General features: G+C 40.1%; 2 protein-coding genes across 3 annotated transcripts in view; one reads left to right on the plus strand and one right to left on the minus strand.

The window, feature by feature from the left end:
• B4GALT6 (beta-1,4-galactosyltransferase 6) overlaps window positions 1-18,093 on the minus strand; it is a 60,978-nt gene extending 42,885 nt beyond the window's left edge. Inside the window, exon 1 of one of the 2 annotated variants that reach the window (XM_019741268.3) lies at window positions 17,290-18,093. In XM_019741268.3, coding sequence (XP_019596827.1) covers window positions 17,290-17,404 — 115 coding nt within the window. In that variant the 5' untranslated portion in view covers window positions 17,405-18,093. The remainder of the gene's footprint in view (window positions 1-17,289) is intronic. The other variant, XM_074340196.2, reaches the window with a different exon arrangement.
• Window positions 18,067-21,882, plus strand: LOC109452332 (uncharacterized). Its single transcript, XM_019741193.3, has 3 exons — window positions 18,067-18,955; window positions 20,450-20,670; window positions 21,256-21,882. Exon 1 carries the CDS (start codon window positions 18,067-18,069, stop codon window positions 18,706-18,708), a length of 642 nt encoding a protein of 213 aa, XP_019596752.3. The 3' UTR covers window positions 18,709-18,955; window positions 20,450-20,670; window positions 21,256-21,882.
• Window positions 21,883-22,957: the final 1,075 nt, after the last annotated feature.

A 22,957-nucleotide genomic window follows, 5' to 3' on the forward strand; every position in this document is an offset into this window, starting at 1 on the left:
AGAACTGATGAAACATTGCAAAAATTCGTCAAATTGTGCGTCAAAATTGTCAGCTGACCAAGGACACATCGATAGAAAAATCTTAACTGAAAATCTTGGCATAAGAAAGCTGTGTGCAAAAATGGTCCGAAGGAGCTCACTGATGAACAAAAGCAAAGAAAGTCGAAGTTTGCCAAGACCCTTTGGCGAGGCAAGACGATGTTTGGGGCCATGTTATCACTGATGAAACATGGGTATACCAACACGACCCTGAAACAAAGCAACAAAGTGAACAATGGAAGTCAGCCAATTCTCCATGACCAAAAAACTCCATCAGTCCAAATCAACAGTCAAAACGATGTTGCTAACTTTTTTGATATCAAAGGGATTATTCCTTATGAATTTGTACCAACTGGACGGTTAACCAAGTTTACTATTTGGAAGTGCTGAAAAGGCTGCGTGAAAAAGTTAGACAACCTGAACTTTTCACCAACAATTCATGACTCTTGCATCGTAACAATGTACCAGCTCACACAGCACTGTCTGGGAGGGAGTTTTTAGCCAGTAAACAAGTAACTGGAAGACCCTCCATTCTCACCTGCTCTGGTCCCCAATGACTTCTTTGTTTACCCGAAGATAAAGGAAATATTGAAAGGAAGACATTTTGATGACATTCAGAATATCAGGGGTAATATGATGACAGCTCTGATGGCCATTCCAGAAAGAGAGTTCCAAAATGGCTTTGAAGAGTGGACTAGGTGCTGGCGTCGGTACATAGCTTCCCAAGGGGAGTACTTTGAAGGTGACGATAGTGATATTCAGCAATGAGGTATGTAGCACTTTTTCTAGGATGGGTTCACAACCTGTCAGACCTCGTGTGTGCGCGCACGCGCACATGTGTGCATTGCCACGGGTTGTACAGTACAGCATAGTGAAGATAGTCAATGTGTTTTTTTTAAAATAAATTTTACTGGGGAATATTGGGGAACTGTGTGTTTCTCCAGGGCCCATCAGCTCCAAGTCGTTGTCCTTCAATATAGTTGTGGAGGACGCAGCTCAGCTCCAAGTCCAGTTGCTGTTTTCAATCTTTAGTTGCAGGGGGTGCAGCCCACCATCCCATGTGGGAACTGAACGGGCAACATTGCTTTTAAGAGCTCGCGTTCTAACCAACTGAGCCACCGGGCTGCCCCAGTCAATATTTTAATAGCAATATAAGCCATTGGAGGGGTAGTAGATTAGTGGAGGGGGAGTGAGGGGACGGTATCACTTTGTGAGGCATATAAATGTCTAATTATTACATTGCTTTGTACACCTGAAACTAATAAAAAATAAAAATTGAAAAAATTAAAAAAAAAAAAACACATTTCCATTCATGGGACAGTATACGCAGAGGCTCTGAGGTGCACAGGTACAGAGCATATCCAGGGACTAACAGTCCAAAAGAGAAGGATTGGGTAGCAATGGAAAATAAGTTGTAAAGGTCCAACTGGATGGATGGATGATGTGAAAGAAACAGAAAGGAGGGGGAGAGGACTAGAGGCCATTGTGAAGATGAGAAATAATGTTAACAGAGGTGAGAAAGTGCCAGAAGAGGGAGGTTCGGACACTGTGGTCTAGAGAAGTACAAAGGAGAACAGGCCACAGCTATGAGGACACCCGGGGCGTTGCCAAGCAGGTGAAGATGGAAGACACAGACCAGATTTCCTGATGGTCACCACAGGGACATGAGCAGGGGACGGTGAACTGGGAATGTTCTGAATTGAGCACTAACCGCCGAAATCATCCCAGGATGTAGAATGTGGGAAGGCACAGGTTTCTGAAGACAATGGAAATGAACTAACATTTACTGAGTACTTACTTTGGCCAGGCACTGCGCTAAGTGTCATATATAAATATATTTAAATATGCACATGTAGATGTATAATTACATTTCATTTAGTTTTTATAACCACCTACATGTAGCAGGTTGGATGGGGGCCCCCAAAAAGATATGTGCACATCCTAATTCCCAGAACCTGTGAAAGTTATCTTATTTGGAAAAGAAGTCTTTGCAGACATAATTAAGTTAAGGATCTTGAGAAGAGATCATCCTGGATTATCTGGGTAGACCCTAAATCCTATGACAAATGCTCAGATAGGAGAAAGGCAGAAGGGGATTTTATACACACAGACACACACACACACGAGAAAGCAATGTGAAGATGGAAGCAGAGATTGGAGCGACGTGGCCACCAGCCTAGGAAGCCAAGGCATGTCAACAGGCACCTGAGGCTGGAGGCAAGGCAGGATTCTTTTCTACAGCCTCCAGAGGGAGCACAGCCCTGCAAATACCTTGATTTCAGCCTTCTGGCCCCCGCAGCTGTGCAATGATACATTTCTGTTGTTTTTAAGCCATTCAGTGTGTGGTAATGTGTATGGAAGCCCTAGAAAACTAATACAGCACCCCAGAATATAGGTACAACTTTCCCCATTATAAGATAAAGAAACAAACTCAGAAGTGGCATAGATAGAATTTAAAAATCAGGATTCAAGCACATGTCTGAATGACTCTGAGGGGCAGCAAGTTGGGAAGAAGCAATGGCTGAAAGTCATAGAGGAGAGGAAGGGACAAAGAAAAAGAAAAATCTTCAATGCAAAAAGTTATGAGGGAAGTGACAATAGAAGGGATAAACCAGATTTCCACTAATGCAAGGTGGAGGAGGAAGTCTGAACGGGCACTTAAAAGTTACAGGAAATAAAATGGTTTCCTGTATTATCCACAGGAAATTAAGAAAACAAACCATATGAAAAAAAGCAAAATACCGCTTACATATGCCCCTTGAGATTAACTACAGATATCTGAATCAGGTATCTCTGAATTTCTAAGAACTCACAATAATCTTTTAAACATCTATTTCAGATGCTTAAAGGTTTTCTTTTCCACATCTTACCTCTTATTCAACAAATTCCCAAATTACTCATCCAAGTTGGTAAAGCTAATTATCTCCCATAATCATGTTATAAACCCCTGGATTAGGCTAGGGCCAGACTGTATATGAAATACAGTTCATACTTTGTCTAGGACCAAAGTATGAGTTGGGTTAAACACAAAAAATAGCAAACTTCTAGGCTATGCCAGGCTGTAAAACAAATGATTCACTTTATGTCAAAGTACTATTTAAACAGAGTTATCGTACCATGGTGATAATAACTCAAAGCCAGGTATGGGCTCCAGGAAATCTGCAGGGCAAAATAATTACCAACCTATAATATTCTCCTCCCCATCTTTCTTTTTTTTTTTTAATTAAAATTTATTGGGGTGACAATGGTTAGTCAAATTACATAGGTTTCAAGTGTACTCATCTTTCAAGTAAGCCAGGGGCTGACTAAAGAATAAAGAGAATGAAAGAATTCTATGTTCAGAATCCCATTCTACCAAGAAGCCACATACAGTGGTCATATACAGTGCAGATCTAGTTCAGATCTTAGCCAACAGCAAAAGCTCTGCTGATGCAGACACTAAACATTAACAAGAAATTCTTTACAACAGGTCCTTTACCACTTCCACTCTGCAGCTTAAAAGTTTTAAGCTATTTTTGAAGATTATTTGTGTTTTAATACTGATCAACATGAAATATTTTTAAACCAAATTTGACTTTTCCAACAATTTTATTAAAGATGTTCAGCGTGGAGACATGTTTATTCAACAAATATTTATTAAATGCCTACCATGCGCCAAGCAGTACCAGAAACTAACGGGCTCTAAGGGTTCCTCTGTAAAAACCAAAACCCTGAAGAAGCATAAACTACCTAAAACATCAGAAGTACTTTTGCAACGACCAGATCATCAGTTCAAGATAGTTTAAACCTAGCTGATAATTCAACAAATAGACCCTGGATCTAGGAATATGAAAATACTATCAAATATAGCTATCAGCACTGCCATTTGTTCATTCACTGTTATTGACTTAAAATAAACGTATAGCTTCTTTAATGCATGACATGAGCCCAAAGAGTGAGGAGTGATAAACCACATTGGAGAAAAGTAAAATTAGAAGGAAATGAGGGAATCAGGGAAGGAAGATTGTAGGCAATAAAAACAGTTTTAAAATCGAAATCAGTAGGGAAATCTACTTAACGAAATTACTGACTAAAAAAATCAAACCATAAATAAACACCCCAGGAAACATTATATAACTTAGGAAAATTAATGACCTCAGAGTACATAAGGTGACTAAGAAATGAATCTCGATCCACTTAAGAATTCTCTCATTAATGAGAAGAAAATAAAAGTGAGACAAATCTGAACTATATGTTTTAAAATTATCCTCAATTTCCTTGTGCTTTCACAATTAAAATACTTTTCACAATTTAAACTTATTATTCACGGAAGGAAAATGACTGTAAAACAAGCAGGAGAAAAGAGAACACTATGTGGGAAACGAATTGCGAAGATTTCCAAAGCTAGAGACTATTTTCGAATCAATAAACAAGGCATCTTATCATTCCTTATGTCTCTTGATTCAAACGAAAATAAAGTCCAGTTTTTCCTTCTCTGAGTCAAGCTGGAAATTGCATTACAATTACAAGTCATTTCTGAGCAATTAACCAATTAACAGGCAGGCAATATAGGTAACATGGTTTCAGTAAAGTCATATTAAGACTAGCAAACCTCAAATACTCAAAAATAAAACACAAGCTATTTCAATCAAGATATGTTATAGTAACAATCCTCATATAGCTATTTAACTATAAAGATGTTATAAAGACTTTTCTAGCCAAATGCTGTATAAAAATGTTTTTGTTTTATTTTTAATTGAGATATAATTGACATTACATTGACATAATGTAATTGGCATGTTAGTTTCAGGTGTACGTGACTCAACATTTGTATATATTACAAAATGATCCCCATACTAAATATATGTTCCATCTGTTATCATACAAAATTACAAGTTTCCTTCTTGTGGGAAAAACTTTTAAGATTTACTTTCTTAGCAAGTTTCAATTTTGCAATACAGTATTATTGACTATATTCACCATGCTGTACATTTTATCCCGTGACTTACTTATTTTATAACTGGAAGTTTGTACCTCTTGATCCTGTTCACCCATTTCGTTCACCCCCGCAAGTCCTCTCCTCCCTCTGGCAATCACCAATCTGTTCTCTGTATCTGTGGGATTGGTTTTGTTTTCATTCTTGTTGTTTTTTTAGATGACATACGTAAGTGAAATCATACGGCATTTGTTTTTCTCTGCCTGATTTATTTCACTTAGCATAATACCCTGAAGGTCCATCCATGTCACAAATGGTAAAATTTCATTCATTTTATGGCTGACTAAATTCCTCTGTCTGTGTGTGTGTGTGTGAGTGTGTGTTTGTGTGTTACTACATCTTTTTTATCCATTCACCTATTGAAGGACACAGGTTGTTTCCATATCTTGGCTATTATAAAAAATGCTGCAATGAACATAGGGATGCATATATCTTTCAAATTAGTGTTTTCATTTTCTTTGGATAAATACCCAAAAATAGAATTACTGGATCATACGGTAACTCTATTTTTAATTTTTTGAGGAACCTCCATACTGCTTTCCATAGTGGCTGCACCAGTTTACATTCCCACCAACAGTGCACAAGGGTTCTCTTTTCCTTATATCTTCCCCAACATTTGTTATCTCTTGTCATTTTGACAATTGCCATTCCGACAAGAGTGAGGTGATGTCTCATTGTGGTTTTGATTTGCATTTCCCTCAGGATTAGTGACGTTGAGCATCTTTTAAGTACCTATTGGCCATTTGTATGTCTTCTTTGTAAAAACGTCTGTTCAGATCCTTTGCCCATTTTTAGATTGTTTCTATTGTTGTTATTGAATTGTAGAAGTTCTTTATATATTTTAGATATTAAGCCCTTATCAAATGTATGATTTGCAAATATCTTCTCGCATTCAGTAGGTTGCCTTTTCATTTTCTTGATGGTTTCCTTTGCTGTGTACTAACTTTTTAGTTTGATGTAGTCCCATTGTTTATTTTTGCTTTTGTAGCTCTTGCCTTTGAAGTCAGTTCCATAAAAGCATAGCTAAGACCAAGGTCAAGGAGCTTACTGCTCATGTTTTCTTCTAGACATTTACTGTTTCCAGTCTTACATTCTAGTCTTTAACCAATTTGGAATTAATTTTTGTGTATGGTGTAAGGTAGTGATTCAGTTTCATTCTTTGCATGTGGCTGTCCAGTTTCCCAACACCATTTATTAAAGAGACTGTCCTTTCCACCATTTCATATTTTTACCTCCTTTGTCATAAATTAATTGACCATATATGCATGGGTTTATTTCTGGGCTCTCTATTCTATTCCATTGATCTACATGTCCGTTTTTATGTCAATACCATATTGTTTTGACTACTATAGCTTTATAATATAGTTTGAAATCTCCAGCTTTACTCTGCTTTCTCAAGATTGCTTTGGCTGTTTGGGATCTTTTATGGTTCCAGACAAATTTTAGGGTTGTTTGTTATATTTCTGTGAAAAATGCTACTGGGATTTTGATAGGAATTGTATTGAATCTGTAGATTCCTTTGGGTAATATGGACATTTTAACATATTAATTCTTCTTATCCATGAGCACAAAATATCTTTCCATTTATTTGTGTCTTATTCAATTTCTTTCATCAATGTCTTATAGTTTTCAGTGTACAGGTTTTTTAACTCCTTGGTTAAACTTATTCCCAGGTATTTTATTCTTTTTGATGCAATTGTGAATGAGATTTTTTTTTTTTTTTTCTCTTTCTGATGGTTCATTGTTAATGTATAAAAACACAACAGATTTTTGCATTTTGATTTTTAATGCTGCAACTTTACTGAACTCATTTATTAGTTCTGACAGTTTTTGGTGGAGTCTTTACAGATTTGTATATATAAAATCATGTCATCCACAAATGGTGATAGTTTAACATCTTCCTTTCCAATTTCTTTGTGCTTTTATTTCTTTCTTCTTCCTGCCTAATTGCTCTAAGACTTCCAATACCATCTTGGAAGAAAGAATGGGTATCCTTGTCTTGTTCCTGATTTTAAAGGAAAAGCTTTCAGCCTTTCACTGCTGAGTATGATGTTAGCTGTCAGCTTCTCATATATGGCCTTTATTATGCTGAGGTACATTCAGTCTATACCCACTTGGTAGAGAGGTTTTATCATAAATGCATGTTGAATTTTATCAAATGCTTTTTCTACATCTACTGACATGATCATATGATTTTGATCCTTCATTTTATGAATGTGGTCTATCATGTTGATTGATTTGCAGATGTTGAACCACCCCTGGAATAAATCCCCCTTGAGCATGTTGCATGATTCTTTTAATGTATTGTTGAATTTGGTTTGTTAATATTTTGTTGAGGATCTTTGTATCTGTGTTCATCAGGGATATTGACCTGTAATTTTCTTTTTTTGTGATGTCTTCTGGTTTTGGTATCAGGGTAATACTGGCCTTGTAAAATGAGTTCAGAAGTGTTCCCTCCTCTTCAATGTTTTGGAAGAATTTGAGATAGATATTAAATCTTCTTTGAATACTTGGGAGAATTCACCAGTAAAGTAATCTCGGCTGGGACTTTTGTTTTTTGGGAGTTTTCTGATGACTGACTCAATCTCAGTCTATTCAGATTTTCTATTTCTTCATGATTCAGTTTTGGAAGATTGCATGTGTCTAAAAATTTATCCATCTCTTGAGTTGTACGATTTGCTAGTGCATAGCTGTTCACAGTAGTCTCTTACAATCCTTTGTATTTCTTTGGTATCAGTTGTAATTTCTCTTCTTTCGCATCTGATTTTACTTGAGCCCTCTCTCTTTTCCTTGGTGAGTCTAGCTAAAGGTTTATCAATTTTGTTTATCTTTTCAAAGAACATCCTTTAAGCTATCTTTCTTATTTTACTTGTGGAGGGTTTTTGCTATAGCTTAAACCAAACTCTGCCCGGTTCTGAGATGACCAGAAACAAGTATGCCCATGAAACATAACCAATCAAGTTAGCCCAATAGGATTTACAGACTAGAGAAAAATAACATTGGGGTGTTACCTGAAATTCTCCAGTGATCCCAAGATCTGAGGTAAAAACACCTAGTAATAATTGACATAAACTCAATTTTCCAATGGCACGTTAATGGCATTGTAGGTACCTTCAGAAAACCTAATTTCAAGCTTCAATTGACCTGATCTTCAACTCAAATCACAACATTACTCACTTTGTTATTATCTTGACAAAAAAAACAGAAATGTAAAGAAAGGTCTTTTAAATACTGAATCACTCTATCCTCCAAAAATGAAGACAAAAACAGATTCAAAGGGAAAATGAAAAAAAAAAAGAGAGACGAAAGAAATAACGGGGACAGGCGGTTCTGATTAAACTGGTAAAGTGCAGTCTGAGGCAGTGGTGACAATAGTCAGCTTCGTAAGGAGACCAGGATAACTGACCAAAAGAAGACTACTGTAAATACACAAGCCTGAGGGGCTCCCGATTCTCTAAGAATTCCCAAAGATGACCTAGGAAGTCCGAGCTCTAGAAAAATCACTCTGCAATGCACCTCCTTCCACTTGTCTCCCCGCAGCTCCCCACCCACCTTCACATTTCTACTTAGGCTAAGACAAACATGAAAGGCAGGCTTGAAAGGGAAAACAAGTCACAGAAAGGAGTGTGGGTGGAAGAAGGGACAGGTGGAGAAGCAGGTGTGTCTCTGGGCTGGGTGACCAAGAGTACTGCAAAGTTTGTAACACAGCACAGAGCAGCTGGGTTTAAAGGGCTATTAGAAGCCTGATCAGTCTCCCAAGCAAAGCACCTTCTCCAGCCTTAACAGGTTTGAAACCCTCAGCTTGGAAAACATGTAATGAAAGGAGTGCTTATAAGACCACTTGTTTCATTGTTTACAGCTCAGAATGGTTTGCTTTGGTTTCTTTACAATGAGACAAAAAGCTGCCTTTTTGTAATTACCCTCACTGTATCTGAAGCTATGCAAAAAAAGTTTCATCTCTCTTCTGTTATCCTTTTAAGCTGAAGAAGAGGGAGCTTATATTTCCCCCAAATCTTCAATTTTGCCAGGGCAACAATGATTAGTTCCTTCAACTCAGGCACAGTGCAGTCAGATATCCCGAGGTGTACATTTCAGCTCTTCCAAAAACTGTCCACTTCAGTTCCAACAATGACGTGTGAGCTTTTGGGAAAGTAACAATCTTTGGGAGCCTGGCTGTCCTTCTCTTTCTTTACAACAAGGTTATCCTACTACTATGGGCTTGGGGGAATGGTAGGGACGCCCACATGGAGCTCCAATAGTGGACAAAGCAGTGGGCCAGCTTTGGGATCTTGCCCCTGGGGCCTCTTTGCACACAGCTTTGGCTCCAGACACACAGTCTCCATGGCGCTGGGCCCTTGGCTCTGGGGCTCTCGTGAGGAGAGGAGCGGCCAGAGCTACGACCACCAGAAATGAAGGCCTACAGCACAAATGCCTTGAGAAACCTTGTAGGACTTCCTGTGAGTAACACGTTGGTCCCAGGATGGGTTAGAAATGTACCCACCCTTTATAATCCTGCCTCCAGAAGAAAATGCATCTTGTTCCCACCCAAATTCCAACTAGTGTTTGGAATATCTACCATATACAGACACACACTACAAACCTAGATTAGAAATTTCTCTTTTCAAAGTATCCGCAGACGTGGCTATTTTTACCTTTAATAAACATTAAAAGGCAGTAGTGATAAACATTGCTGCAGAATAAACGCCTCACTATCTCATTCTGCCACATTGTTTAATAGAACTCAAATGTATTCATAAAAGAATAACATCTCCATGGTACTAAGCATTGTCAGATGTTAATGAATCAATTTTTGCTTCAAAAAATATCTCATTTCCCACAGGCCAAAGGACTTAAGATTCATTTATGTTAAAATAACTGAGTTACATATGCTGCTCAAACAGGCAATTTCTAAGAAGGCCTCACCCGATCCCTTTGAGTGTGGATTGAACCTAATGACTCTTTCCTGACAAAGAAAATACAGCAAAGAAAATACGGAGGGGCCCATGTATCAAGGAACTGAGTGAGGCCGCCAGCTGACAACCTGCAAAGGACGGAGGCCCTCAATCTAACAACCTCACAACCACCTAGGGAAACTTGGAAGCAGTTCCCCCTCCAACAGAGCCTTCACCCAATGCCTTGACCAACACTTTGTGCCTAGTAAGAGACCTTGAACCAGGGGCATTCAGCCAAACCATGTCCAGATTCCTGGCCCACAGAAACTATGAGATGATATATGTTTGCTGTGTTCAGCCCCTCAATGTTGGAGTAATTTGTTACAAAGTAATAGATAACTAATGCACTGACCAATCCTGGCATTTTCTCCCTTGTTCCTAAACCCCTCCATATTCTCCCAAGGTGTCTAACATCCAACATCAGAATGGCATTGATGAGTCAGCTGGTAAGAGAACGAACAGCAGCTGCCGGACCCAAAGCAGTTACTGAACCAGGAGCATCCATACCAGCAACAATCCTTTCCTAAACCTCGTGTATGTGCTAAGCCAAAACCCAAATCTCTTAAGTTAGTCCAGGAAACAGGCCACTCCACACTAAGATTTGTTCACATAAAGAGTTCCGCACTCTAAAGCGATAACTCAGTCACCCACCTTACCAGATATGAACCTCCTTCAACTTCCCTCTCCATATGCATCTCATTTTTGCAATCACAAACACCTTTATCTCCTCCTCTAACATGTCAAACTTAATTTACCTGTACACTTGATCCCACTCCCTCTACCCGGTCTCCCAGAGTCCAATCTTGTCCCCTTTAATGCATTCATACCAGCACAGCTCAAATCCTTATAAGAGAAAAATCAGATCATGCCGCTCTCCTCCTTAGAAGTTAAGCTCATGGGTTTGACATTTTCCTCAGGTTAAAGTCCAAGTTCTTAAACCCAGCTTACAAAGATCTGTGTGACTGGAGCCTTATTTATCTCTGGCTTTAGCCAACACACCCCTCTGTGCTCTATGCACCAGCCCCCTCCCTTTTTTTTTTTTTTTTTTAGCTTTCCATTTTCTCTCACCTCTTAGCCTTCAAATACTCCATTCCTGCCTGAAGCACTTCTCTCCAAGCCAACCCTTTGATGACCTAACTTAAGCTTCTGACCTCAGCTTAATCTTCCTCCTCTTCCTAAGGCCTACACTAGTTTAGTGCCTCCACCCCCACCCCAAATGTGTGCCTCTGTAAGAAATTGTATTTCACACCCTATTCTAGAATAGTTACTCTCCAACTGGGTGAATTTCACACTGGCATATGCTCTGTGAAGAACGGGACCGTGTGGATCCTGTTCAATGTGGAATCACTGCTCCTTGTACAAACAAACGTTTGCTGTACGAATAAGTAAATGAATGAAGTCGTCTTAGATCACATGTTATCATCTGTTCCCTTTCTCAAATCTTTAAACTTTATCTTTACTCCCTAACCCTCCATATAAGCTCAGGTCTTCCCATCTGGTAAGGTTCCTTGGATCCTACTTCCCCCTTTCACTTCACCCGCTACCTTCCACTAAATGAGCCAGTTTCTTTTGACCTCTGATTTACTACCCAACTCAACGCAATCCAGTTGGTTCCCTATGACACCACAAAAACAGCTCTTACAGTGGCTGGCTGTCAGAGGCCTTCTACCGTGTTTCCCCGAAAATAAGACCTAGCCGGACAATCAGCTCTAACACGTCTTTTGGAGCAAAAATTAATATAAGACCCTGTCTTATTTTACTATAAGACCTGGTCTTATATAACATAACGTAACGTAACATAACATAACATAATAACGGGTTTTATATAAGACAGGGTCTTACATTAACTTTTGCTCCAAAAGACGCATTAGAGCTGATGGTCCAGCTAGGGCTTATTTTCATGGAAACATGGTATTTACCAAATCGACAATTCTCCTTCCAGTCTTTACCCCCACTGAACTTTATCCCACTGCAATACTTGTCTTGCTATTATCATTTTTATTTATTTACTTATTTATTGTTGCAAAGGTCTCTTCACTTTCAAGATCTCTCTCTCCCATTATTTTCCTGTTTCTATTTCTCCACTTGTTCTAAGCTGTTGGCTACTGTCTCTTCAGTCTCCACAAACTGTCCTTGGGAGGTCAGCTAAACTTTGCGTGGTGTCAACCACACTAACTCCCATTTGGGGCTGGGGAGTGAAAAGGGTAGCAGAGCCTTGTGGGAAACTTGTCAAACTACACGTGGGCCTCCTTCATATTCTGATTTAACCACTCTCTCTCTACATTTAAGAGCAACTAACTTAGTGAGTTACTTCTGCTTATAGGAGTTGGTTTTATATTCAGGTGTGTCAGGGGAGAAATAGATAAGCATCATTCACCTAGATGCAGAAGAAAACCAAACCTCTCTCCTGTCAGACATTTTTCTTGTACTCTAAGCCCTTATTTCCATCTGCCTTCCTACTGACAAGTTCTTCCTCGATATCCTACAGCAATCCCAATTCAATTTCTCTAAAACCAAAATAGCCCGCTCAAAGCATGTGCCTTTCTATATCCCCTATTACCAGCAGCCTGGTTGTCTAAACTAGAATACAGGCATCGTCTTAAAGTATCTCCCTTGCCTTCAATCCCACTATTCACATCCCCTCAACTCTGCCCTGATCCAACTACCAACTTGATTAGGTTCTAATCTTCTATTTCCTGAGCTACTGAAATAACATCCTAGCTGGTCTCCCTGCCACTGGCTCTGCCCTCCATAACCCGTACTCCGTGCTAGAAGAATTGCTCTAAAACAGAGGATTGTATCATCCCCCTTTTCAAAACTTCAAATGGTTCCTGCTACTCACAGCACAAAAATATTAGCATGGGATACATGGCTAGTAAGAAAGGCCCAGAGGAAAGAAATGTCCAATGCTATGGCTCAAATCAAAAGAATTTCTGAAATGGGCAGTGCACATCGGAGTTTTTTGTGAGGAAACTAAAAGGACATTTGAAACCAAAAGTAGACTACAACAGGTCAAAAAAGAACACAACCAGGCTCACCCAGCTAGGGCCAGGAGGCTAAAGGGCTGCAATAAGAAAGCCACAGGGCAACTAGCCACTGCTGAGCAAGCCAAGAGAAACCCAGGCCAAAGGTTAGGGGCTTTGAGCAAGGACCTAACTAAGCAACCCTCTCCCACAACACATACGCTGCACATACAACCCCCATATCCTGACCGCCCATTACCAGCTCCACTAGTTCCAGCAGGGCACAGACACCCTGGAGGCCCAAATAACAAAGCACTTGGCTAAGTAATTCTTTCAAAGGGCCTATAGGAATTCAGACCAAAGTGGCCCAACCAGATATCACCTCTACTCAGAGAATACATCAGCCTATCAGCTGTCTAGAAAAGGTCAAGGCCTTGGTGAGTCAAATGGACAGTGAAATCCCCACTCCCAGGGAAGCTGTGCAATCTTCCTCATGATATTTCCCCACTGATTACAGGCACATAAACGTCTTTCCTAATCATAGACAGCTTTGAGAAAGATGTATGTGCCAAGACAAGTTTCTCTCTGCCAGAAATTTTAGGGACTTCAGGCACCAGAACACTAAGCTGGGCAGGGGAGCCTCAAGACTTTCCCCAATCTGCCCCACCTACCACTCCACACCCTAAGTAGCAGCCAGATGAAAATACTCCCACTTTCTGGAACCTATCATTGCTTATGCTGTTCCCTCCAACTAGAATCTCTTCTCTGTCCAGATAAATCCTATCCATCCTCAATGGCCCACTCCAACCATCACCTTCTCTGGAAATCCTTAACCAGTCCTCACTCCCCCACTGCATGCTTTGCAAGGACCTGTTACAGCTTTCACGGTGCTCATCCCACTGGAGGGTGAGGAAAGGAACTGTGTCTTAGTCATCTCTCCATCTTCCATGCCTCAAACAATGTCTAGCCCATCTAAGCTGCTCTATTCGTGTTTGCTGAATGAATCTGCAAACTACTCATCCAGTCATCTGATACCATAGCAGGAAAATGACTGTGTTGTGTTGGGAGTTATGCTTGAAACTGTTTCACACTAAATGCAATTCCATTCTCAATCCAGCTAGGTCAAGACCTTGGAGGGACACTGCATTCATCTTTTTGCAATCAAGCACAAAGATAGAAACTGAACGAGAAATGATTCATAGCTCCATGGGTGGGCTAGGGCAATCTGTCCATGGACTTCTGGGGAGAGGAGGGGCAGGGGGTGTCTGCAGACCCATTTCCCTCTACAGTACTAAAGCTCATAATAGAAAGACTATCCTGTGTTTCCTATATGAATTGGGATTTCAAAGAAAATGTTTCAAATTATTCTTCAAATAACAAGCTTTGAGTCTGATGGAACTCATTGCAGATTAAGACCCAAATAGCCAAAAAATTGTTGATCAACATGAGACAACATTAGGAACTAAACAGATTACACTGTCTACAACAATTTGGTACTACGGTATTTGCTCAGAAGGAAGAGAAGTTGGGAAGAAAGAACGCAGGTGAAGAAGACTAAGGAAGAGTAACTAAAATGATAGAAGGACTGCCTGAGGAAAGCACATAACAAAAATAGGTCTCTGGGTGGAAAAGGTAGGAAAATATAATTGATGTCTACTAAACAGGTTGACGTGGACAGGATTAATATAAACTTTAACAGAAAAGACTCGAAACATTTATTTAAATAAAAAGTGCTCTCTGATACAACATATATTTTAGTCATATGAAAATTTTGCCCCAAAATGTAATTCAGGCTAAAATATGAATTATTTCAAAAAGATTGCATGTACCTATAATGTAAACTAGTTATAAGACCCTAATTGGTTTGGGATACTTCTCATTAATAAGAAGTCTATGATGAAATAGAAAGTATGCATAAAGCATTTCTGCAGCATACAAAAATACCATGGTTGTTTTGAAAATCAAATTATGCAACTGATTGTTGCATTGTGAGCTGAAACAGCCAGATTTTTTCATGGAACATCATTTTTACTTGAAAGAACAACTAACAAATGATGATTATTTAGACTTCCATATTTGACCTGCATTTTCCCAAAAATGATCAGTGAGCCTGACACTTCAAGAAAAAGTGACAGTGTTTGTTACCAACGATAAAAATCTGAGTTTTCAAGCAAAAACGTAAATTTTGGAAAACTGCTTCCCAATACTCAAAAGATAAATAAGGAGGCTTTCCTTTTCCTGCTGATACTGGATTTGGGAAGTAGATTCCGTTTAATCAACTGATAGCATCTTGTAAGTTTTGGTTTTCACTCTTACTGGCTTTAATAATTTTCAAAGTTATAAATTATAAGACCCACTCAAACAGTAGTTTAAACTGTGTCAACCTAGAAAATTGCCAAAAATGTTTATAACATATCAGTAATTGTTCTATGGCAAACATCAGCATACAAATAAGAAAAAATATATTAGCACTTCATATCAATTGAATTTTAAAAATCTATAGAAAATATATTAATGCACTAACAAAAACTGAATGGCTACCAAGTAACAGCTGGAATTCTGATTTTCTTCTGTTAGCTTTTTGAGTAACTGAACTTGATGATGTTACTCAAAATACCAAGAAAATAATAAAATTATCTAAGTGTAAAAAAATTTTTTCTCCAAAATCTCAGTTAAATGTCTAATAAAATAACATCCCCCAGAGATGTCCAACCTTTAAAGGGCTACATAAGAAAATAAAAGATGCTGTAGAAGGAGGAGTTAATTTGTAAGACTTCCAAAATGGCAAAGGATTTCAAGAAAAGCCTGCTGAATATTTTGGTTAACTACTTCCAAATCCATGGAGCTATCACTGCCATTTCTACTATAAGCTTCAAGGAGTGTTTTATTTAGCCTTTTTTAAAAAGCTCATTAAAGGGAAATAATATGTTAAAATATTCATACTTCTTCAAACTTTAACCTCAAACTTCTACTTTGGGATACATCAAGGTTTGAACAATTTGTCTTCTCACGCATTATCTGAGCTTATACATATTACTTGAATCTGAAAGTTTAATCAAGAATAAATCACATCGGACACCTGAAACTAATATAATGTTGTATGTTAACTATACTTTTATTTAAAAAATAAGATATAAAAAATTAATTCAGTGCATATAGTTTTTTACTTTGAGAAGTACTGAAATAAGTTAAAATGTCAACTCTCTTGTTCAAGAAACAATAAAGTATATTATTTTTAAAAAAAAGTCACGTAGTAATGTTAAGAAATTATATGGTCTCAATGAGGTTTACTTCTTCCTTCCCTGCCTGCACTTTATTACAATAATTTATTACCACACAAAACAATGCCCTGATAATACTTCCATCTCAAAATTCTGCAGGTGCTTTCACACTGTAAGAGGCCATTCCTTTTGTAGCTACCTCAAGGGGAGAAACCATACTGGCTTAAAAGACTACTAGTATCTAAAAAGAAAGGATAGGAGATACACAATGTTACTAAGTAATTTAACATTAGATACATAATAACCAGAAAAAACCTCGGAAAAGTTTAGGAAATACAATGTGTATAAGAAGTTTCTTTTTCATTCATTAGAATGCTACATTGGCACCTTTTAAACCAAGGAGGGCTGAGAAATTAGGGTATTTAATAAAGAAGCTATATCAAGCAGATTATATAAATTTAATTTGGACCAAAGGCAAAAAAAAAAAAAAAAAGATAAATAGGTTAAAATTCTAAACTACCTTACATAATTGTTAATCATTATTTTATATCAGAAGTCATCCTAACAGGTAGCAGAGGCTAACTACCCTTGAAAAGCAGACCCAAGCAGACTAAATAATGGAGCACTGTTTTTACAAGACAACTCCTCGCCTAAAAATTCCTTAAGCATGGCACAAATGTTCAGTGACCCCATTCTAAAAAAGTGACCTAGAACACTAGAATCCGTACATTCTTGAACTCGATCACATATGCTACTCTTGGTTTCTCCATCATATTTTTACAACCAGTTATTCTATCTGAGGATGTTTGAACAAATCTACGATTAAGCACTGAGTTTAAGCTTAAAACTTGATAGTAGATGGATAAAGCTGTCGTGAATACTCGAGAAAGCGAGCAGGGCTTCCAAGGCGATCACCTCTCATTTTGCAGTCCATTTAATGCGGTCTTTAAGTTATTTAAAGGTGCATTAACAAACTCACATGCCAAAGCCATGCCCAGAAGCAGTTCGCCACTTCTGAAAAACATTTCAAATAAAATTTCTGCCAAGCCTCTGTTTCTACAGCTTCCAAATCCCATCAGTAACATCCCGAGTTTACTCCAGTGGGAGTGTGGGAAGTGAGGGTGTGTCTCGGTGCTTACCGATGCCCGGAGCCACATAGATGAAGTAGAGACAAGACGAGGAGAGGGAGAAGAAGAAGATGAAGGCTAGGAGGGAGCGATTGGAGACCCGTATCATCCTCCTGAGCACAGACATCTTCCTCTTCCCGGCCAGCAGTTGGGCTGCGCTCTCTGGCCGGACTTGTGGGCGCCGTCCAGACCCTAAACTTCCATGAATGTGCTAAGAACCCCGAGACTGCAACGGGGTCCGCACGGGGAGGCTCCGGGGGAGAGGGCCCGAGCAGGAAGGAGGAAAGGGGAGGGAGCGACGGAATGAATGGGAGGCCGGAGAGCCTGGGGGAGGGGAAGGGCGGGAGGACGAGGGGGAAGGAGCGGAGACGGGAGAGGGGACGCGGGGCGGGAGCCCGAGAACCGAAGGACCTGTGGAGGCCGAAGACGCGCGTTTTATCCGCCGGGCAGCGTCGGGAGGAGGGACTGCAGGTGGGGAGAAGCGCAGGCTGCTCGCCGCGGCGCCCCTGCGGAGAGGGGCAGCAAACTGCAGCAGCCGGGCTCTCCGCGGCTCCGACTGCCGCGTCCGCCGGGGTCCAGGGCGCGAAGCCCCTCGCGCTCAGGGTCTGGGTCGCCCGCGTTCCGCAGGCCTGGGCCGCCTCTTCCTGCTACTCCGAACCGCGGCGCGTGGTGCCTGCGCGGGGCTAGCGTGGGCGCCGGGGCCGCAGCCGGTGCGCGCGATACGCTGGGGCCTGCGGGGGCCCTGGGGGCCGCGGAGCTGGGCGCTCGCCGGCGGGCAGCCTCCTCCTCATGCCGCACCGGGCACCGGCGCCCCGCGGCGGCCGCGGAAACCGAGCGCAGGCGAAGGCGGCGTCCCGGCCAGCGACGAGAGCGCTCCGGCACCGGCTCCGGCTCCTGCCACTGCCAGCTGCCCGCCGGGCCGCAAGGGCGGCAACCCGAGCAGCATTACCGCCACCGACCCGAGTGAGGCGTCTCCGCCGGTGCCGCCCCCGCACGGCCCGCGGACACCAGGAGAGCGGCCGGACGTCTAGCGCTGCGGGCAGAGACCAGGTGCCCGAAGAGGAGGAGGCTGGGCCCCGTCGGAGCCACGTCTGGGCAGCAGAGGGGATGGACCTGAAGGGGCGGGATAGCCGCGGAGGAAAAGAAGGACCGGCGGGCGCGCCCGGAGACCTCCCCAGGCTCCGCGCGATCGGTGGGAACCCGGCGGCGCTGCGCCGGCACCCGGGGAAGCCTGGGGGCCGCCGCCTACCCCCTACCCTCCCGGCAGCCGAAACACCGCGCCTCCTGATTGGTCCACACCGCGCCGAGAACCTGCCCCCTCCCCTCGCTCCCGAAACTCGTCCGCCGCCACCGCCTGCGTCACCGCCGCCTCCGTCCGCCTGGGGACCCCGGCGCTCGCCGCCCTGCTTGGGACTGAAGGACAAGTCTTGAACCTTGGATGCGTTCCTCCCTGGGGATCAATGATGAAAGATGATGTACCTGGGGGGGAAGGGTATCTCCAGGTGGTTAACTTCAATGGTGTAATTTCCTCCCAAAATACCCGCTATGGGGACAAGGAGCATTTCTGTCCTGGATTAATGAAACCTCCCGTCGTGCACTTCCTGTGGAGACGTACTGTCGGGATGTGATATGGATCTATGTATATCCCTTATAATAGGAGTTGCCTTCCCATCTGAAGGTGAGCACTGGGTATTCCTACTGTAGCTACTGTTTACCCATTCCAGCTGGCGGAAGAGACTCCTGTTCGGCCTCTAGGCCCTTGAGTGCTGCAGCACCGACCAGCTTCAATAGGCAAATTATTTTAATTCACCTCCTATTTGAACAAATTACCCTTTGTTCAAAAGCTGTTTCTTCCTGCCGGTTAAATTAGGCCGAACCTTAGCTAATCACATTTTTCCAACGTGTGTGTGCAGGTATTTCTTTTTCAACTAATAATGTAAGAAGTGGCTGGATGCCCCTGCAGCTATTATTTGTTTGCTCGGTATTTCCAGATGCAGTGGTATTGAATCATCACTTGATTGCCAGCAAATTTGGTACGTTCTCAGCAAGATTCCCGTGCCTTAGGTTGACTTTGATAAAGTACTGTGTTCTGTGGAGCCTGAAATACCTGAGTTTACAATTCCACTAAGGCCTTTTATTAACTGAAACTCATGGCAAGCTACTACCTTCTGCAAGCCTCTTTTCTCAGCCTTCAAATCGTGGGTGTGATACCACTTTGCAAGGCTGTGGAATTAAACAGGATAAATGTATAAAATGCTAAGCATGATGTCTGGCACATGAGAGGTTCCCTTACACCCCATTAGACAATTGACTGGATAGAATCACCAAGTTCAAATTCACTTTTTAATATTTTGCTTTTTTGGAGTCCTTACAAGTTACTCAACTTCTCTAGCTAATTTGATAGTTAATGTGAAAGGATACGACACTATTTTGTAAATTTTTAAATACTTAAGTGGAATCTGAAATACAAAGTGGAGCAACATATTAAATAAAAGATAAAACTCACTCGTAAAAACAAAAACAACCTAGAAAGCAAAAGAAATCCATGAATGTGAAAAAGCAAAATTTTAGTATTCCCCTCTCTGACCCTGCTGACTTTTCATCGCTTTATTTGCACCAGTTCAACTCTTTGTTTACAAAATTATTACCATGGTGCTGACCTGATGGTGGATAATTCTCAGGTAAGATTGGCTTTTTAAAAGGAAAGTTTACAATAAAACTAAGAAGGATTAGCATCTTAGAAATTGATGATCAATCTTATTTTTAAAAATCTGACGTCTATAGATGTGCCTGACTGGCATAGGTGACTGCCCTACAATTCACCACAGTACTTGTTGAGAGTGATTGATGCTCCCCTGGCATAAAGCCTGTACCAGAAAACCAGCTCAGATGTGCACAGGTTAGCACTGTTTATCACTAGCCACATAGGGAGGCAGCCAAGCCTCTGGAGCCAGGTATCCTGGGGTTGAATCACAATCACTCTGGACAAGTGACCTCAAAGTTTACTTAAGCTGCCTATGCCTCCATTTCCTCATCAACTAAAGAAGATAATCATGGTACTTATTAGGTGTGGTGTTAAATGAGTTAATGCCTCTAAAGAGCTTGGAAGAGCCTGGTACCTAGTAAGCACTATTTGAATACTTGTTAAAAAAATTTTTTTAATCTCCTTTAGATCACTCTGTGCCAACAGTGAGATGTGATGCAGGTGTCCTGCTGTTTGAAAACCAAATTTCCTAATGAGTCACTCATGAAGTCTCCATAATAGCCTGAGGGATGCCTCTGAATCGTAGCTGTTTTCCAAAGCAAAGAGATGGAGGAGTACTCAGAGCCCAAGAAATGCCAACCAAACGCTCTCAAACCCAGATTATCAACTGATAGTTTCTCAGGAGCCAGGTAAGGCCCACAACAGTGACCTTGAAGAAACCTAAGTTTAATTTTATGATACCAAAAGACAAATTTATAATAGTAAGGGATCAAATATATGGTAATGGAAGGAGAACTGACTCTGGGTGGTTAACACACAATGTGATATGTAGATGATGTATTACAGAATTGTACACTTGAAACCTATGTAACTTTACTAACAATTGTCACCCCAATAAACTTTAATTAAATAAAAATTTATAATAGTATGACGTAACTTGTCTTACTTAATAGTACAAGGTCTGACAATTAAGTTTGCAAACTTGTTGCAACAATGTTGCTAACCTTTTTTGATATCAGAGGGATTATTTATTGTGAATTTGTACCAACTGGACAAATAGTTAACTAAGTTTACTATTTAGAAGTGCTGAAAAGGCTGCGTGAAAAAATTAGATGACCTGAACTTTTCACCAACAATTCATGGTTCTTGCATCACAACCATGCACCAGCTCACATGCATTATCTGTGAGGGAGATTTTAGCCAGTAAGCAAATAACTATTGAAACACCCTACTCACCTGATCTGGCCCCTGATGACTTCTTTCTTTATCCAAAGATAAAGGAAATATTAAAGGACGACCTTTTGATGACATTCAGGACATCAAGGGTGATACGACGACAGTCTGATGGCCATTCCAGAAAAAGTTCCAAAATTGCTTTGAAGGGTAGACTAGGTGCTGGCGTCGGTGCATAGCTTCCCAAAGGGAGTACTTCGAAGGTGACCATAGTGATATTCAGCAATGAGGTATGTAGCACTTTTTCTAGGATGAGTTCACAAACTTAATTATCAGACCTCCTATAGTGTAACTAACAGTAAGTCACAAGTAAATTTCACTTAACTGCTTTGTTCTACATTTATTACCTGCAAGTATTCCTTTTATTATTTTCTGTCTACTAGAGATACCATATTTTCAAATATTTGGGTATCAAACTGAATAAGTTAAGTTATAACTAATGATTTTCTATTTGTATTAATCAAAGATATATTGCTGGAATTTCAATTACAACAAAAAAGAAAATTGTACTTTTTAAAATGTTTAATGAGATGTATGACTTGGTCTGTCCAGAGTGAGGATAAATAATATTCTTTAAGTATTTTGGATTTGCTCACAACCTTGATAAAATAAAAATCAATGTTATTTTCCTGTGAATAGTGAAAAATAGGAATAAAACAATAGAATCTCATTTTTGTGGTGGCCGAGGGTTCATACCTCCATATTACAATTACTGATTAAATATACTAATTTTATATATTTAAAAATACATGGTCTCCCGGTATTATATTATATTATTTATATTACATTACATTATATTATATTATATTATACCCTGTTTTATAGTAAAATAAGACCGGCTCTTATATTAATTCTTACTCCAAAAGACACATTACAGCTCATTGTCTAACTAGGTCTTATTTTCAGGGAAACACCGTATATGGTGATGGAAGAAGAACTGATTCTGTAGATGAGATATAGATGATGTAATACAGAATTGTACACCTGAAACTTATGTAACTTTACTAACCATTGTCACCCCAATAAACTTCAATTAAAAAAATCAAAAAAGAACTAAATAAATGCAGAGATGTTCCATGTTCATGGATTAAAAAACTCAAAAAAAAACAAACACAAAAATACATGGTCTCAGCATCTGAGATTCAGTTAAAGAAAATTGTTAGGCTGATTAATTATGCTTACTTACACAGTTAAATTTTTTAAACATATACAATTGGAATATAGATTGTATAAAAGTTAGACATCAGCATGATTCATAAAATAGAAAATGTATTCCAAAATATTGTTGTGGGACAGAAACCTCTTAAATAAAGCCAATTTTCCCACTGATTTCCATTATAAATATGGTCAGAGTTCTGAGAAAGAAATATCAGTTCCTATATCCTATTTAAGTTATAGTAAAGAAATTCTTTAAAAAGTCACATTTGAGAGCAAACATGATCACCTTAAAGCCAGACTTTAATAATCTTATATATATGAAATAATACTGAACTTCACCATAATGCTTCATTGGAGTTAAAATTTAAGAAGAAAAGTGTTGTTGCAATAACAATCCCTATTCCAGCAGTTGATCCACATTTCATACGCATCTCAACGTGCCTTAAGCCTTACATCTTAAATTCAAGATCATTCTTCCGTATCATAAAAACGCACTATAGCATTTTCAATTATTCAAATCACTTTCCTATCATTTTCATAACATCCCTTTGAGGTAGGTATGGCAAGTATTAGTATGTCATTTTG

Source organism: Rhinolophus sinicus, chromosome 4, assembly GCF_057876585.1.
Source record: "Rhinolophus sinicus isolate RSI-liver-muscle chromosome 4, RSI-T2T, whole genome shotgun sequence".
Classification (NCBI taxonomy): domain Eukaryota; kingdom Metazoa; phylum Chordata; class Mammalia; order Chiroptera; family Rhinolophidae; genus Rhinolophus; species Rhinolophus sinicus.